Consider the following 15000-nt stretch of genomic DNA (forward strand, 5'->3'; position numbering starts at 1 on the left):
GGGCTTTTCCTTAATAATACTATCGGATAATATCTTAATGAAGCACTTCGTGACTTCATAAAGAAACAAAGAGTGAGATGAAGCTGCACGATGGAGCAAACAAATTGAAATACAGCCTTTTAACGTTTTAAATCCACACGCATCGCCGTCCGCAACAAACAATCAGAGAATGAGAGAGAGAGAGGAAGGAGCAAGAGGGTCAAGGGGAAGCGCTCAAGGTACGGATTAAAGAAGCATAAGGAAGCATAAAGAGCGATTAAGTAAATCTTATCTCATCCTGTCAGTATCATGTACTGACCATCAGCATCAGCAAACGTGCCCCGGGTTCGGGTGTACGGAACGGGCTTCGTTTCCTTTTCCTCTTTTCGCGTTCCCGCATCACCATACATCACGGCAGATTCTCCGTAAATCTAACCTTTGCTCTGGTCAAGTTTGCGGTCGGTCAGAACGAATGGCGGCCTGTGGCCTGGTCTGGGTTTCCCCCCGTTTTCCGGCCCGGCCGTTTCTTTGTTCCGCTGGGCATCCGTTGCCTTGCCAGCTGCGTCCTTCCGAGAGGCAAACTTTAGCGCGGTTGTAATGAGTCACGATCACCGTAGCGCACGGTCAGCACCAGCACGGTGTGTGTGTATGGTTCGTATGATTGATGATGTAAACCGAGATGCTTGGTGAGTTTCCTTGGTTCGCATTATGAGTGGGTATCGTAAGCAAATAAAGAACTGAGCCCGGTCCCGTGGCCGGGAAGTATCGAGAAAAAGGAGCGAAAAAGAATGGGAAAGAATGAGCGCGGCAGAAGGAAACACATACCAGGCATCCCTGCGGCGGAACAAGTAAAAAAACCCGACTCCAGAACCGTCTCCGGGGGTATACGCACCCAAGACGGTACGGTGGTGGCTACAACACAAGGGAAAACGCGGCCACGATCAACCGGACCAACCATGGCATGACGGCGGGCGACGTCGACGCTCAAAACATGTTCATTGTGGACTTGAGGCGCTTTCGGTGTGTTTGTGTCCGTCCTCCGTGTATTCGAGTGTTTAGGATTCCGCTGATGGCCAGATGGCGGAGCGGAGGATGCCACCAGCAGCAAGCTCTGCGGCTCGGGATGCAATGTACGGCGGAATGTTTATGAGAAAAAGCCGCCGAGCCGAGCCGAGTCAAGCCGAGGTCTCAGCTCAGCGGGAAAAGACGCACCAACAGAATGAGATTCGAACTCAGCTTTGATGTGAGTTTGTTTGTTGCTTTGGCTTTGGTTCTGTGTTTGCCATTCTTTGCCTCTTCCTTGTGGCTGCTTCTTCGCACCCAATACAAAACATTGCTAGTGGCCAAAACGCTCCAAGCATCATCCTCGGTATCTTCTCGTTGGATGACTAGAAGAAGCCTCAGCAGCAGCAGCAACATACGACTCGATTCTAATGCGTACCGTTCTCACATGGCATTGCTCAGCAGCCTTTTTGTTGCTTTCGGTCTTCGGTTAAACAATTCTTCGCTCTTTACCTTCCTGCAGATGATCAACGGTTGGGCCAGCTAAATTCCCTTACTCATCCACCATCACGTTTCACAGTGATCACACCGAATGAACGATTCGATTTCGATGCTCGCTGTTCCAACACCGCCGGACGAACGAATAAAGTAGGAAGCGGAAGACGGTGATAAGTTGAGGAAAAAAGAGTGAAGATGGAACCCACAAAGAACGAAAGAATGAAAAAAAAACAATCAACGATCATCTGAAGCACACCGACTTACAACGGTGGTTCTGGGGGACTTATGCTTTGCCGAATTCCTGGTTCGTCGGAGGTCATCTTCAGTCAATGATTCTTCGGCGGTTCTTGGACCGACTGTTTCTTTTTTTGTTCAACTCAACTCGATCGTTAAAAATGTCTAATTACATGCGGAACCTGCTGACGCGTTGTGCGTCGCTTTGTCAAACCCCAAATGAGTCACCAGTTCGCCTTATAATCACACCGCTCTAACTAGGAAGCTGCATATTAATCACAATTTGTCGCCTCGTCTCGGACGCACGTAAGATAGCCGTGCGTTTATCATCCCGGATTGCCGTGTTACGTAAGGTACGAGTTCAAATCCCCAGCCAGATGGTAGGGGACACAAATACACACCTATCGCCGATCTTGGTGTGTGGTGTCTGTTGACTTCTCATCGATATCTCGGGCGCGCGCGTCCCTCGTCCTCCACCTCTGCACAACAATGAGATTACTCAACCCCAGGTACCACAGCACGAACGGGGCTTTCGAATCAATCGCTGTTGTTATCCAGTAGGACGCGGCGGACTGGTCTTGGTTGGATGTGTGTCTGGCCATCTTCTTCCAAGCATTTTAAAAGGCAAAAGCAACCTTTATACATCTCGATCATCCCGACGCTTGTTGTTTACCTATTTCTTTAACACACAGCAGTGCCTTCACAGACTTGGCACTGAAAACGAAATCTCTTGTTGAAACCCATCGTGTGGGCACGGGACGCGCTCTTGTGCGTGCGTGTGTGTGTGTGTATGTGTGGAATAGTGATTTTGTTTGCTAACATCACTTGTAAATAGTCAGCGCATCCGCTGTGGGCTGAGTCGAGAAAGCATGTCACGCGGGCTCAGGGCAACTCGCGAGGATCAATTGATCTTCACAATGGCCAGTGATTCACTGTTGCATTAATATAACCCGCATCTCATTGTTCGTTGTGGCAGGAAATTACAAGTTACTGTACGACGTCACTGGCGGTACAGTCATCGTGGTCTGTTCGGGTATGTAAGATTCTAATGATTCAAATAATCGTCAGTACCAGCACCTTATCTTAACGCCCTTGTTGTACCGCAACCAATGCTGAATTGTTGCTTATCTTGCTGTCTACCCAACGCTGGCTAGTTCCAGCTGAGACCATGTCCAAACAAACCTTGGCGTTCACCTTGGCCTAAGCGCTTTGCGCCGAGTTCAACCGTTTAGGTCGGTGAAGCACGGCGATGACGATGAACTTTGGTCGTACGGAAATCGATCAACGTTTAAAACCGATCGTCAATCGATCGATCGATCGATCGAGCGACCGAGTGCGCGTGTGTATGCGTGCGGAAGGCTGAACGATAAGGCGCTACTTCTCTCTCTCTCTCTCACTATTTCCACTGGTTTATGCTTTGAAAGCGCTTAGCATCCCGCCTCAGCTCAGCTCAGGAGAAACTGAGGGCCGAAGAAACATCCAAAAACCGGCCTCGAGCATATGCGGATCATAGTCGATCCTCAACGGCACCTGACACGACAACTGCGTGGCTGCGAGAGCATAGCAGCATAACGAACGACACGACAGGGCTGGTCTCAGGGCCAGAAAATCCCGGCCCAAAAGTCCCATATTCCTCCGGCAGCCTATGACGCACGCACACAAGCGCCGCGGAATACCCGGGCGCGATAGTATGCGTGTACCGGTTCTTTCTTCCACCGCCGAACGATCACCGAACGATCGCTGAAGGCCGTGTGCTCTCGTCTCGATCGCGCCGCGTACGCTCGGAGGCTTCAGCGTCATCATCGCCGTGCCGACGTCATCGTTGTGTCCCTAGACGATCGCCTCGTTTCGCTCTCTTGCTCTCTCTCGCTCTCTCGATCATCGGTGATCATCATCTTGTACGCACACTGCGCACACTTGCTAGGGCTTCCTTAACGGAGCGGTTCTTCAGTTTTCCGTTCACTATCACCCGGTCGCGAGCTGTTGCTGCTGCGTTGCTGCTGTTGCTGCCGTTGCGTTTGGTTGTTGCTGTTGCTTCATCGAACGGGAATGCGTGTTCGGCGCGCCATGAATCTGTGTGCACGTGCAGTTCAGTGGCCTCGCATAAAAAGTGTTCGATCTACTTAGCTGGTGTGCATACTTATCTCGTCTCGTCAAAATAACGCCCATTCGCGGCTTATCGCGCTCCTGACAGGAGCCTGAGTGTGTGTGTGCGTGTGTGTTGATAGTCGATCGCAGCAGTAGAAAACAAGCCGAAATTCATTCAATCGCATGTTAAGTGATTTATGTGAAAAGCAAAAAGAAAGAGAGAGAGAAAACGTGAAAGAATTGCGCAAATCGCAACGCCTTTAAACCGGCGAATCTCGGCAGTTCGAGATTTGGTTTGGTGTTCTGGTTCTGTTTTCGCTCGAGAGCTGTCCGCACCACCGGGGCAGCATCAACGCGAAGCGAAGTGTGTGATTCTACGGTTGCTACGGTAACCGTCGCCGTCGTGTTGAGTGAAGGATGGTATGCGCGTGAAATTCCTTTTTTCACCGGACCAGCGTCCAGAAAAGCGTTAAAGAAAGGTAAAGCAGAATCCACGATAAATCAAGCAAAACAAACATAAGCGCTACCTACGAGACCCGCGGGTACCCCCGGGGGTAGCTGGAGGTCTCGAATTTTATGCTCCGCAAACCTTTCGCGTGCTCCGCGTGATCGCGTACCACGCGACATACCCATTTGGGTAATATGCTGGCAGTTATTTTCAGTTCAGCACTCCTTCGGATTGAGAGGTGAAGAGTGTTTTGTGGCGTAAGAAGATAAGAGCCTTTATGTGAATCACCAAACATAACGCGATCACCAGGCTCGTGATCACACAACTACAAAGATACGGTAATAAATCGTTGTGTTAGTGCGAGGAAGGTCCTCGCATATCCTGGCGAAGGTTGTGCTGTTCCAGAACAATCGCTCGGCCGGGGGTAGTGAGGAAAGCATAAGGCAATTACCCCGACGGGCCTCTAACATGTGCTGGTGGACGTGTTCGGAACGAAAGAAAAGGATCTTCGAAAAGAGCATCGGAACCCCGGGGGTTTTTTATTACCCCGATCGGCAAGGTGCTGGTGCCCGAATGACCCAAACATGTGTTTGGGTTGGTAGATTGTTGTCGGGATTGCTCTCTTTTAGAACGATTCGGTTTGGGTCGTTCTTGAACGTTTGGTGTTGCCTCCGGTGTCCGTTCCACTGATTAGCGGAGGTCACATACGTTAGATTACAAGCGATCCGAGTGTTTTGTTTGTGCGTTTGATTTTAAATAAATCGGAATGTGGTGCCTCTCACACACCTCATAATCCGTTACGCTTGTAGTACCTCTCCCCCCGGGGGGCTGTGTGCGCTGTACCATGTCGTGTCGAGACGTGAGTTCAACTCCGAAAATAGTCTCAATGCAATTCTCTCTGCAATTTCTTGCACCGAATGAATCATTTATGCATCCAGCGTACTCGTAGTCGCACCGCACCGAGATGACTGGCGTTGAATGTGAATCATATTTCTTGAATCGCATGTTGATACTTAGCATTGGGACGACACGACGCATACACAGTGACCACTCCTTGCGGACCGGTGAGCCGCAGATTGTCGCTGTCCTCGTAACACCAATTCCGTGTGAACCCAAAATCCCAATAGTCAAACATTCCAGTTTGCGTTTATGGTCACGCAGCACAAGTATAGCAGAGGCAGCAGCAGCAGAAAGCTTGTCATGTTTGTCGAATCGTGCGAAACGCGTTTGACCAATTGACGCGCGCTGGTGCCCCCTCGAACCATGTCGCGATGGTGCGCAGATTACAACCGAAGATGCGATGGTGATGCGACTAGCTTTCACACCTATTCGGGAACTAAACATGTCTCTGTTGGCTGGGGTAGGGCTATATGTCCTCCATAATTCATATTTGACGTGATATGCGGCGAGTCTAAACGAATCAATTCGGACTGTTCATTTGTAATTAAATGGAATTTAATTTAAATTCACCAAACATCAAATAAAAGGCATTAATGGATGGGTGATGTCAGCATAAAACACACTTTATCAAAGTTAATCAACTTAGCCGTCAGTGCCGAAAAGCACACACACACACCAGACGACAATCAGTCGTGACTTATTCATTTCCACTCCCATACCGACCGGCTTGCGATCGTCAATTTTATGGCCGAATTAGTGCGCCATTTTCGCGCCACTACAAACCTCGGTGTAGTCGTCTTCCGTGAGCCGCGAACCGTTCCTCGACCGTGGAAGATAAAATAAACAGATTGAGAGAAGACGAAGCACGCGAAATGCTCGCCTCGCGTCTCGCGTTGGTCGCGTTTGATGCTCCCGGGGCTCCGGGCACCCCTCCTGGTCCCTGTCCCAGGAGTGTGTGTGTGACGCAAGTTTGTCGATGTTTGCATTGGCCATTTATAAGATTGTCCATTGGGCGCGGTGCACGGTGCACGGTGTGTTGCGGTGCGAGATGCTTGTTGAACTTGTTGCGCTGCGCCTGCGACCATCGCCCGGGGAGGCAAAATGTGGAGCAAACCGAGGATGAATTCCGAGGAAATGTAAAACCATCCGGCCACACAGCGAATCGGCATGGAACAACGACATGCCGGATCGTGCTTTGCGTCGTGGTCGCTAGTTCGGTTGCAGATGCGCATCTGCGTGTAAACGAACGAAACGGCTTGCAACGCAATGTGTGGTATTCCGGTATCCGTCCCTTTTTTTGTTTTGCATGGCCGGTTGGCCTGTGATGCACTGGCATATCAGCTTTCATCCATCCATCTAGCCAACCAACCATCCAGTGGAGTCGGTGTCCGTGACTTGGCATCGTTATGTCACCGAAACAAAATATGAACCATGTAAAGCCATAAGAAGATGAGATATGCGAGATGTCCCTGTTTGTAGGCTTCGTCCTACATGTCCGCTGCATCGCCATCGGTCTTGGTAAAGTCGGTAATACATGAATGCACCGAACGGGGTCCGGGAGCGGACAGTGGTTTCGGGAAGTGCAGAGAAAGTTGTGGAAGGGCATGCAAGGTCCGTTGTGTGGCCTGTGGATGCGACGCGTGCCGTTACTCGTCGTACATCGAAGGCCAATGCTAATTTTTATGTAATCTCTACTTGAGCTGGGCCCTCCTCCTGGGCCAGCGCACCGGTAGAGAAACAGTGTGTTAGTCACGGCTAGGTCTGCATATTGTTGTGTCAACTAATTTGTGTAAGCTCAGGCCCGTCGCGGGGGGATTATGAAACAACGGGACCACGCTAACGGAGGAACAAATTTCAAAAGATAAATTTCTCATTTTCAATGCGGAATGTACGGCTCTTCGACATCGACAACTTACACCCCGTAGCGCTATCCTAATCAATCTGCATATTATCCACGAGTTCCGTCTGCCGTTTGGCGATTGCAGTCCGGTGGCCCATCAACTCTGACGGGTGTTCATTTTTATCCGAACAAATTTCCTGATTTGAAAGTCCGCTTTCTCTCAACGCTATGGAGGAATCCTGAAATACCGTACCTAGTACCAGGTTGTGCAAGTGTGCTATGAGCGTGCGCTGATCTCCTGACACCTGCACGACATGGCTGCTATGATGATTTGCAGCAATGTCAAGCCTATTTGAAAGTCTGGAATGGCGATGCTTCATCTGCTACTATGTACATGACATAAAGTGTCCAGACCCTGTGCGATATTCATAAGCCAGAACAAGAAACGTACAAGGAAACGATCGACTGGAGCCCATTAAATGTTCGTGCTTGTCCATTGCATTGATGTATGGTTGCTCCAGATCACACCATAAACCTGTTTCCACTGCCTCTCATTAGAATACCTCACTGGAATAACACACAGTCACCCCCGGGGGGGGGGGACGATTAGATTCCATTTTCGCTCCACGACCACCACCACCACCACCACCACGGCCACTAGGAAGTGGTTAGTAATTTGTGTGCCGTAAATCAATCATCGCCTTGAACTTGCCACATTCGTTCGGCCCCTCAGCTCAGCCGGCACGCACTTTTCATAAATCAGTGCTCGTCCGTCGTCCAGCGCAGGGTTCGCTGTGGCGTTTCATTGTACCATTCCGTGGTCCCGTCCCGTTTGGATCACCGGATAATATTAGACGAGACCTCGCGACGAGGCTAATTACTATCAATTTTCCAAATCGTGTCGAAGCGTACGATCGAGGTCTAGTAGAGCGTTGGACGTTCTTGACATTGACATCGTTACGCGCGGCGGTAGCGGTAGTGATGATGTAACGGACGTGTGTTTACGTGGTATTTGCGATGTTGTTAAAGGTCCGTTTTACGACGACGTGATCGATAGCAGTACCGAGGGACCTTCAAGATCGCTGCATCGATCAGCGAGGTAAAGCGTTGCAAACGTCGTGATGTAACGTGGTCGTGAGGTCCATCGTCTAGCGGTCAAAATGGTAACGCACCGTACGCGGTCGATTCACCACGGTGCCAATGCCAATGCCAAATTGGAGTGACCATAGGACCCTCAATGCGGTAGCACGGCTATGCATAACACACACGCAGAAGTTTGCTACATAAACGGAAGCACGGCTGCATGTCTACGGCTGTTAGTTTGGTTGCCAAGGCCACCAGCGATTACCATGTACATTCGGCGATAGGACCACTCGTCAACTCATCAAGCAACACTCGACGCGAACTCGAAATCGGGCAGACGCGCATCAGTCCCCATCAAGACGGTTCTGAATACTCATTCCGTTTTTATCGTTTTATCATTGCAGCATCAAACCGGAGTCAGTCCGGATGTGACTTATAAGGAATTTCCCAACGAAGCGGCACACACCATGAGCCATCATCTACCACGCGGTTCCAGCACGGATTGAACGACGACGGAGACGTCAAGATAGGCTTAAAGCACGAGGCGATAGCCGCTTCATCACATCCCGTCTCTGGCCAATATTGTAAACCCAGCCAGCCATCGGCCCCCTCCGCACCACGTTCGCCAGCACGGTCACCCTAACTTAATCAGATTCCTTCCCGCCCCCCGCCTCGCGTGCCAACGTGGAACGAGACGGACAACAATCGAGTCAAGATGTCACATCGAATGTCGCCAAAGACGCGGGTCGTGTTCAAGTTTATCTTCGGTCTCGGCATCTGGTCGTTTCTGGTGCTTGGCTTCTTCAAGCTGAACGGTGACCCCGTGATGCAGCACCAGTTCCAGCAAGCGCCCATCAACGGCCGATTGCTGCTGAATAAGGACAACCGATGGACCGGAAATGAGGCCACATCAACCACCACCGATCGTTACCTCTCGCCCGGTGCGCTAGCCGGCGCAATGGCCGGTGTGGACGAGGTACTCGTCGATAATCGCGCTGGTAAGTTCCAATCAAAGCACACGTCGTCGTCGTAGTCGACGTCGCTGTTGTTGCCAACGTCGACATCGATGTCTTCTACTTCGTCTAGCTGTGCCTTCCTGTATTCTCGTACGCACGTTCGTCGCCATCGACGCTCGGGTCGGGTTGGTCGTGGAATGAAGATGATTAGCATTCTTCCGCCGCAACACGGAGGCAATAAACTGCGAAGCTGCTCCATGCACTCCCTTCTCTGTCGCACTGGTGCACCTCTATGCACCGGTGTGTGGTGCTCATCGGACGGATCGGAGCTGTTCGATGACACCACCACCACCCATCATCCAGCCATCATCGTGTTTGCATGGTGGGGCAGCGTGTGCAGCTGAGACGACCACTTAGCATGCCGTGGAGTAGGAAGAAGCACCAGCACAACTTCTTTACAACTCACCTTCACCAAAATGGACTCTTCTAATCAGTAATCTCTGCAGAATCAATACTGGCAGACCAGAAATACCATTACTGTTGTCCATGCCCTTGGCTTGCAGGCTGATCTTCTGCCATTTAGAGGCGAAGAAGTCATTTGCTTGGAGGCGACCAACAAACACAAACACACGCACACGCACGTGCGCCTTTGGAATGAGCAATTTCAAAGCCTGCCTAGCTCTGGTAAGGGGAACCGATCTACAGCTTTTTTATGTGCAGCAGACGGTCCGTCGGATCATAAAAGCCTGTGCCTTGGATAGGAATCATTTTTACGAGATTTACGGCGGCACCGACCCGCCGAGTACGGGAGTACGGCTCGCCCGGTTTCATGCTCGTTTAATGTTTCTGCGAGCCTTAAATTGCTCGCATTAGAATGGATGCTAGTCGTGTGTGTGTGTGTGTGTGTCTGTGGTAGTTGAGTAATTTGGGGCGAAAAGGGCCATCAAATTGGCCCATGGGTGTTCGTTGTGATTGTTCAGGGCACATCTTCCGTACCGTCAAGGACTTCAAGGCGGTAGCAGTGCTGGATCATCCAGCAAACAAGTCGAGAAGTCGGTGAGGGTATCTATTAATGGATCGTTCCTTATAATACAGTCCGTTTCATAATGATAGCCTCACCCTATTTTTTCGATCTCGCGCTCAAATTAAGCGCCCCAAAAATAATTAAAATTACTGTATATTCTCCTTTTATCTCTAGAAAACGTATGCAATTTGAATTTTAAAAATATCTCAAAAATTGTGGATGAGAGAGCCAAAAAACCAAAAATGAGGTGTTTCATAATGATAGCCTCACTAAGGATTTTAAATATAAATCTGCATATTTTTGCAAATCTCATCCAAAATCCAAGATGTTTTAGTAATCAGTGCTTCTTCTGTTATCGTTTCATCCCAGAAAGATGAGTTTCGGTTCACTTTTTGGTATTTTTGTCAGGTTTTTCTTAGATAGAAACCTCTGTGCATAGCTTATGGACTCTTTAAGCGTCTGTATGATCCCAAGATGGTTCAATCTGGTGAATCGTAGTGATATTAACAAGTTTAGACGTTTATTATATGATATTAAGCTCAAATAGAGTGCTAGAAGGTTATTAGGTTGATCTACAATCGGTCAAACCACGCCTTGTTTGGATTCCTTTCGTAGGCCATCGCGGTTTTTTAATTAGAAATCGCCGGAAAAACGTTGCAATTCTCCAATTAACAGTTCAAATTGTTGATCAAGGATGATATCTTACAGTATTCTATTCAGTTTTGAAGGAATCACCCAATCCATCGTAGGATCGCTACAGAATACTTGCGATATTACATGCAAAAAACCGTTAAAATTTCAACTGAAGGTAAATCATGTAATCCGGTTGAAATTTTCCCGGAAATGAAATAAAACACTTGAAACATCAAGGATAATGATGTTTCATCACTCTTGAGACTTTCTAAATTGATACGGAACCAAAAACATACGAAAAAATTGAACATCATAACATTGACTGTTACAATCGTTCCTTCGCGTTATCAGTTGTGGTGGTAAAGCAGGTCCGACAATTTTAGTTACTATTTTGATCAAGCAGTTTTGTTTCCAATAGTCTTTCCATAATGTTAGAAGTGTGTTGAAATTTTTTTTTTGATAAAAATCAGGCACAAATCGTTCTAAAAGTGCGAGTAATCGTATGTTTAGCTTAAAACAGTCCGCAATTTTTACCTATTATTCCTTGAGAACTATGCTTGTAGGCTTCCACAAGGCTTCAAAATGCTGTTTTCTTCAGGTTCTATCAAGTAGTTATTGACATCCATCGTTAATATAAGTTGTAGGCCTGCTATCATATGGTTAAACTTCTCTGTACCATACCATGCACCATTTTGCACAATTCTGCACTCATGTAACAATACTGCACGTCCAATAATCACAAAATATCAATAATAAACTTTGGTTTATTGGTTAGTTGATGTATCCCTTTAGTAGAGCAATTTATCATTTGGTTTTCCGTTAGTAAAAATTAAATATGTCCTAGTGAGGCTATCATTATGAAACACCTCATTTTTGGTTTTTTGGCTCTCTCATCCACAATTTTTGAGATATTTTTAAAATTCAAATTGCATACGTTTTCTAGAGATGAAAGGAGAATATACAGTAATTTTAATTATTTTTGGGGCGCTTAATTTGAGCGCGAAATCGAAAAAATAGGGTGAGGCTATCATTATGAAACGGAGTGTAGATGAATAATCTCTCACTCTCTCGGCAAAAGGTCGCATTTGAAGTCAAAATAGATGGGTAGGCTAGACTGTATATGTTTTATCTGGTGACAAACACCAAGCACCCCTCGATGACTGCAAGCGAACGAATTTCCACGAACTACACCCTTAACCATATGTGCGTCACTACAATACAAATCCTCCACTCGACGGGTGTGATTTGTTCTCAGATTTATACCTTTGTTTGTACCCTCGGATCGCACAGCATTGGACCGTGTAGCGGATTGTATTTATTGTCCGTCCACCCGGTCGGTGCCTCTCCCCCCGAGGGTACAATTTACACACCGGTAACTAAACATTCCCGTTCCCGGAGCGCGTGGAACCACAAGTTTGTCGCCGGAATGTTTGGCACACCCAGTGCCTGAAGGCGGCCGAACGATTATGGAACGAACTGTCGCGGGCCCCCACCTCCTTCCCAAAAACAATCGAAACAACAGCAACAACAGTCGTAAAGCATCGGGCACCGACAACTGAAGCACAACATATTCATCCCTGCACGACGTTACAGCAGCGACGTGACGACGAAGAAGAGGAAGAGTGTGGGATCCTCACACAGAATGTAGCAGCGGCGTGTGTCACATTGGCTCGGGATTGGCTTCAAAGACAAAAGTTTAACTAAGGCAGACAGGATTCGGTCGTAAATTTTTAATGACTCTCCGCTCATTGCCCATGACACATCTTTCACTAGATAGGGTGATGATCGGAAAGTTGGTCCCTCCTTTCCGTTCCGATGGATTCGGATTTTCGGAGGAGAAGGAGGAGGAAGACCGTAAAATTCGAACTTCTCTCCCATGCGCCTTTTTCGCTGTCTGGTCTGGTCTGGTCATATGTTGCTTAGCCATAGGATAAGGTCCGAAACCGAATCGGTGGATTCCAGAAACGGCGACGGAAAAAAACAAGCGAAGAAGAAAGTTTTAGAAGCAAACGGGATAAGCGAACGCACTAGCAACAGATTTGCTTCGGTCGGTGTGGCAAGATCGTGTCAAGCCAACTAAACCTGCTCCTTCTCCCGTGTCCCACTTTACGGGCATCTCATTGACCTCGGCAAGACACCACAATCGCTCGGTATTTTGCATAATTTAATGATTTACTTCGAGTCATAAATCGTACAAAAGGATTCCACCCTTCCAGCGTTGAGGAAGGATTGGTGTCACCTGTAATTGAAAGACGCTGGCGCGCATCTATCGTTCTCCAATCAATGTCGTCACGGAATCCATAAGCCGGATCAGGTGGAGTTCGTAAGATCGTGAACGTTGCGTTGCTTTTCTGCCATTTCTCGTTAAAACAACAAATAAGAAATACACGAAATTCATCAGCATTCTAAAGACAAACGACCAAGCGACCGATAGTGTGGTCCCCCCTCGCGGCTGGACTGACCTCGAAAAAGAAATGGAAACTTGTAGCCTCGAATGCCATTCATACCAGTCCCCCCAAAAACATGGCAGAGGCTGGAATTCGTTAGAAGACAAGTAACATGAAAACGAAAGAGCTAAACGCGGAATGGAGCTGAATTACCTCGACCTTCTAACTCGCGTGCCGCGAAGCACTCACATGTCTGCGACATAACAGCGTTCCCCCATCCTACCCCTATCCTCTCCCGTACCCGAACGGATTGGCTTCACACGAATCTCTTTGGAATGCGCAAATGCAAATCAAAACAGTCCATCAACTGTAAAGTGGGCTGTCCAGTGGCTTTCCAAGCAGAGTGGCGTAGTCATCGCCGTTGTCGTTGTCGTCGTCGTCGTCGCGGCGTCGTGGATGTCGTCTCGGATTTTGCCTATTTTTGTCCACCAACCGAGCGCCATCATCACCACCACCATCATCATCATCAGCATCGCGTCATTAGGCTGGCCCGTGAGTGCCGCGTCGTGTGTTTCATCTATTGATTTATCGCTGTTTTGCTTTTGTGCCCGACGATCGCGCGCTCTGGCTCTCCGGGCTCTCCTGGTGGAGCAGCGTCCACGCTGCTGTGGCACGGCCGGATTTAGATCAACTAACTGTACTCCGGGTTCCGTGGCGACCTCTCCAGACGAGCCCTCCGGGCAGTGATCGAATGCGAAGCGAAGATGAAGAAGAACGAGCTCGGGCAACCCGTCCTCCGTCCTCCTGTACGGAGTTCGGAGTTTTGTCCAATTCTAGATGACCGAAGGCAAGGTCTGTCTGTTAGAGCGGCCGTTCCCGGGTGTACTGGGACTGGGCCGAATCAGGTCCGAAGTTCCAATTCCTGCACGCGGCCTCGAGCCGCGACCTGCTCACCGAAATGAGGTTATGGAACGCACGTGGGGAATGAGCGAGGGGCGTTGGCGGGGTGTAATACGCCCCCACTATATGGTGGCCACGGAGAGGCCACGTGACGGGCGTGTAATTCAAGCGCCGCAATCCCGCGCGCGCTCGCGAGATGTTCGAGGCGTCCCAAATTTAGCTCGCGCTGGAGATTGCGCCGCCAATCGGGGCCATCGGCACATAGTGAGCTCTGGCCATCTCCGCCCCCCCGTGGGAGGAGGGAGCGGGGTGAGCTAGCTAGGGCCCGAGGCCAGATCGTGTTGCATGCGCTAATCCTCAATTGAGTGCCGCTAGAACTGATCATCCCACGTGATAGTGCCGAGGCTACTTCCCTGTTTTGGCCAACTGCACAAACCGGCAAAAGTCTAGAGACTAAAGCAACAGACCTTAGAATGAATTAGAGGTTTGGTGTCATTCGGTGTACTGGATAGCAAGTGAGACAAAAAAAGGGAGAGAGAGAGAGAGAGCGAGAGAGCGAGAGAGAGAGAGAGAGATCTCATATCTAACACCGTTTTGACCAGATCAGATGTGCTCTTTGTGGGTGAGAATGGCCAATTAGCTAGGCACGGTTGGATGGTGATAGCCTTTCATTTAATCTAGACCCCACCCGGGTGGATGCCTCGGGCCTTCGCTAATGGCGCTGAGCAGGCAGAGTCTAAGCTTACCTGCCATAAAGCTTAGCGCCGAGGTTCTCGCTAACGGTATCTGGAGAAATGATAATGTATGCCTCGACCTCGACGAGCGCTACGCTTATCCGGTGTTCTTTCACGTTTCGCTGCCATTCCTGACATGCTCGGTGGATGAATGAATGGTTGCGAGTTCACCATTTTTTTTTGTTTTGTTGAAATTTGCATACTAGGGCTTTTTTTGGCGTTTGTCGGATTAGCTTTCTTCCTGTTGTACAAGGAACCTGATCTATTTGGTTAGCTGTAAACATGTTCAGTATA

At 48.9% G+C, this 15000-nt stretch overlaps 1 protein-coding gene across 2 annotated transcripts in view; it reads left to right on the forward strand.

Annotated features, from left to right (window-relative positions):
- LOC125950876 (uncharacterized) overlaps positions 1 to 15000 on the forward strand; it is a 117144-nt gene that overhangs the window by 96863 nt on the left and 5281 nt on the right. The window contains exons 1-2 of one of the 2 annotated variants that reach the window (XM_049679255.1): positions 3682 to 4280; positions 8477 to 9070. In XM_049679255.1, coding sequence (XP_049535212.1) covers positions 8788 to 9070 — 283 coding nt within the window. In that variant the 5' untranslated portion in view covers positions 3682 to 4280; positions 8477 to 8787. Of the gene's footprint in view, positions 1 to 3681; positions 4281 to 8476; positions 9071 to 15000 lie in introns of those variants that run through there. The other variant, XM_049679256.1, reaches the window with a different exon arrangement.

Source organism: Anopheles darlingi, chromosome 2 (assembly GCF_943734745.1).
Source record: "Anopheles darlingi chromosome 2, idAnoDarlMG_H_01, whole genome shotgun sequence".
In the NCBI taxonomy this organism is placed as follows: domain Eukaryota; kingdom Metazoa; phylum Arthropoda; class Insecta; order Diptera; family Culicidae; genus Anopheles; species Anopheles darlingi.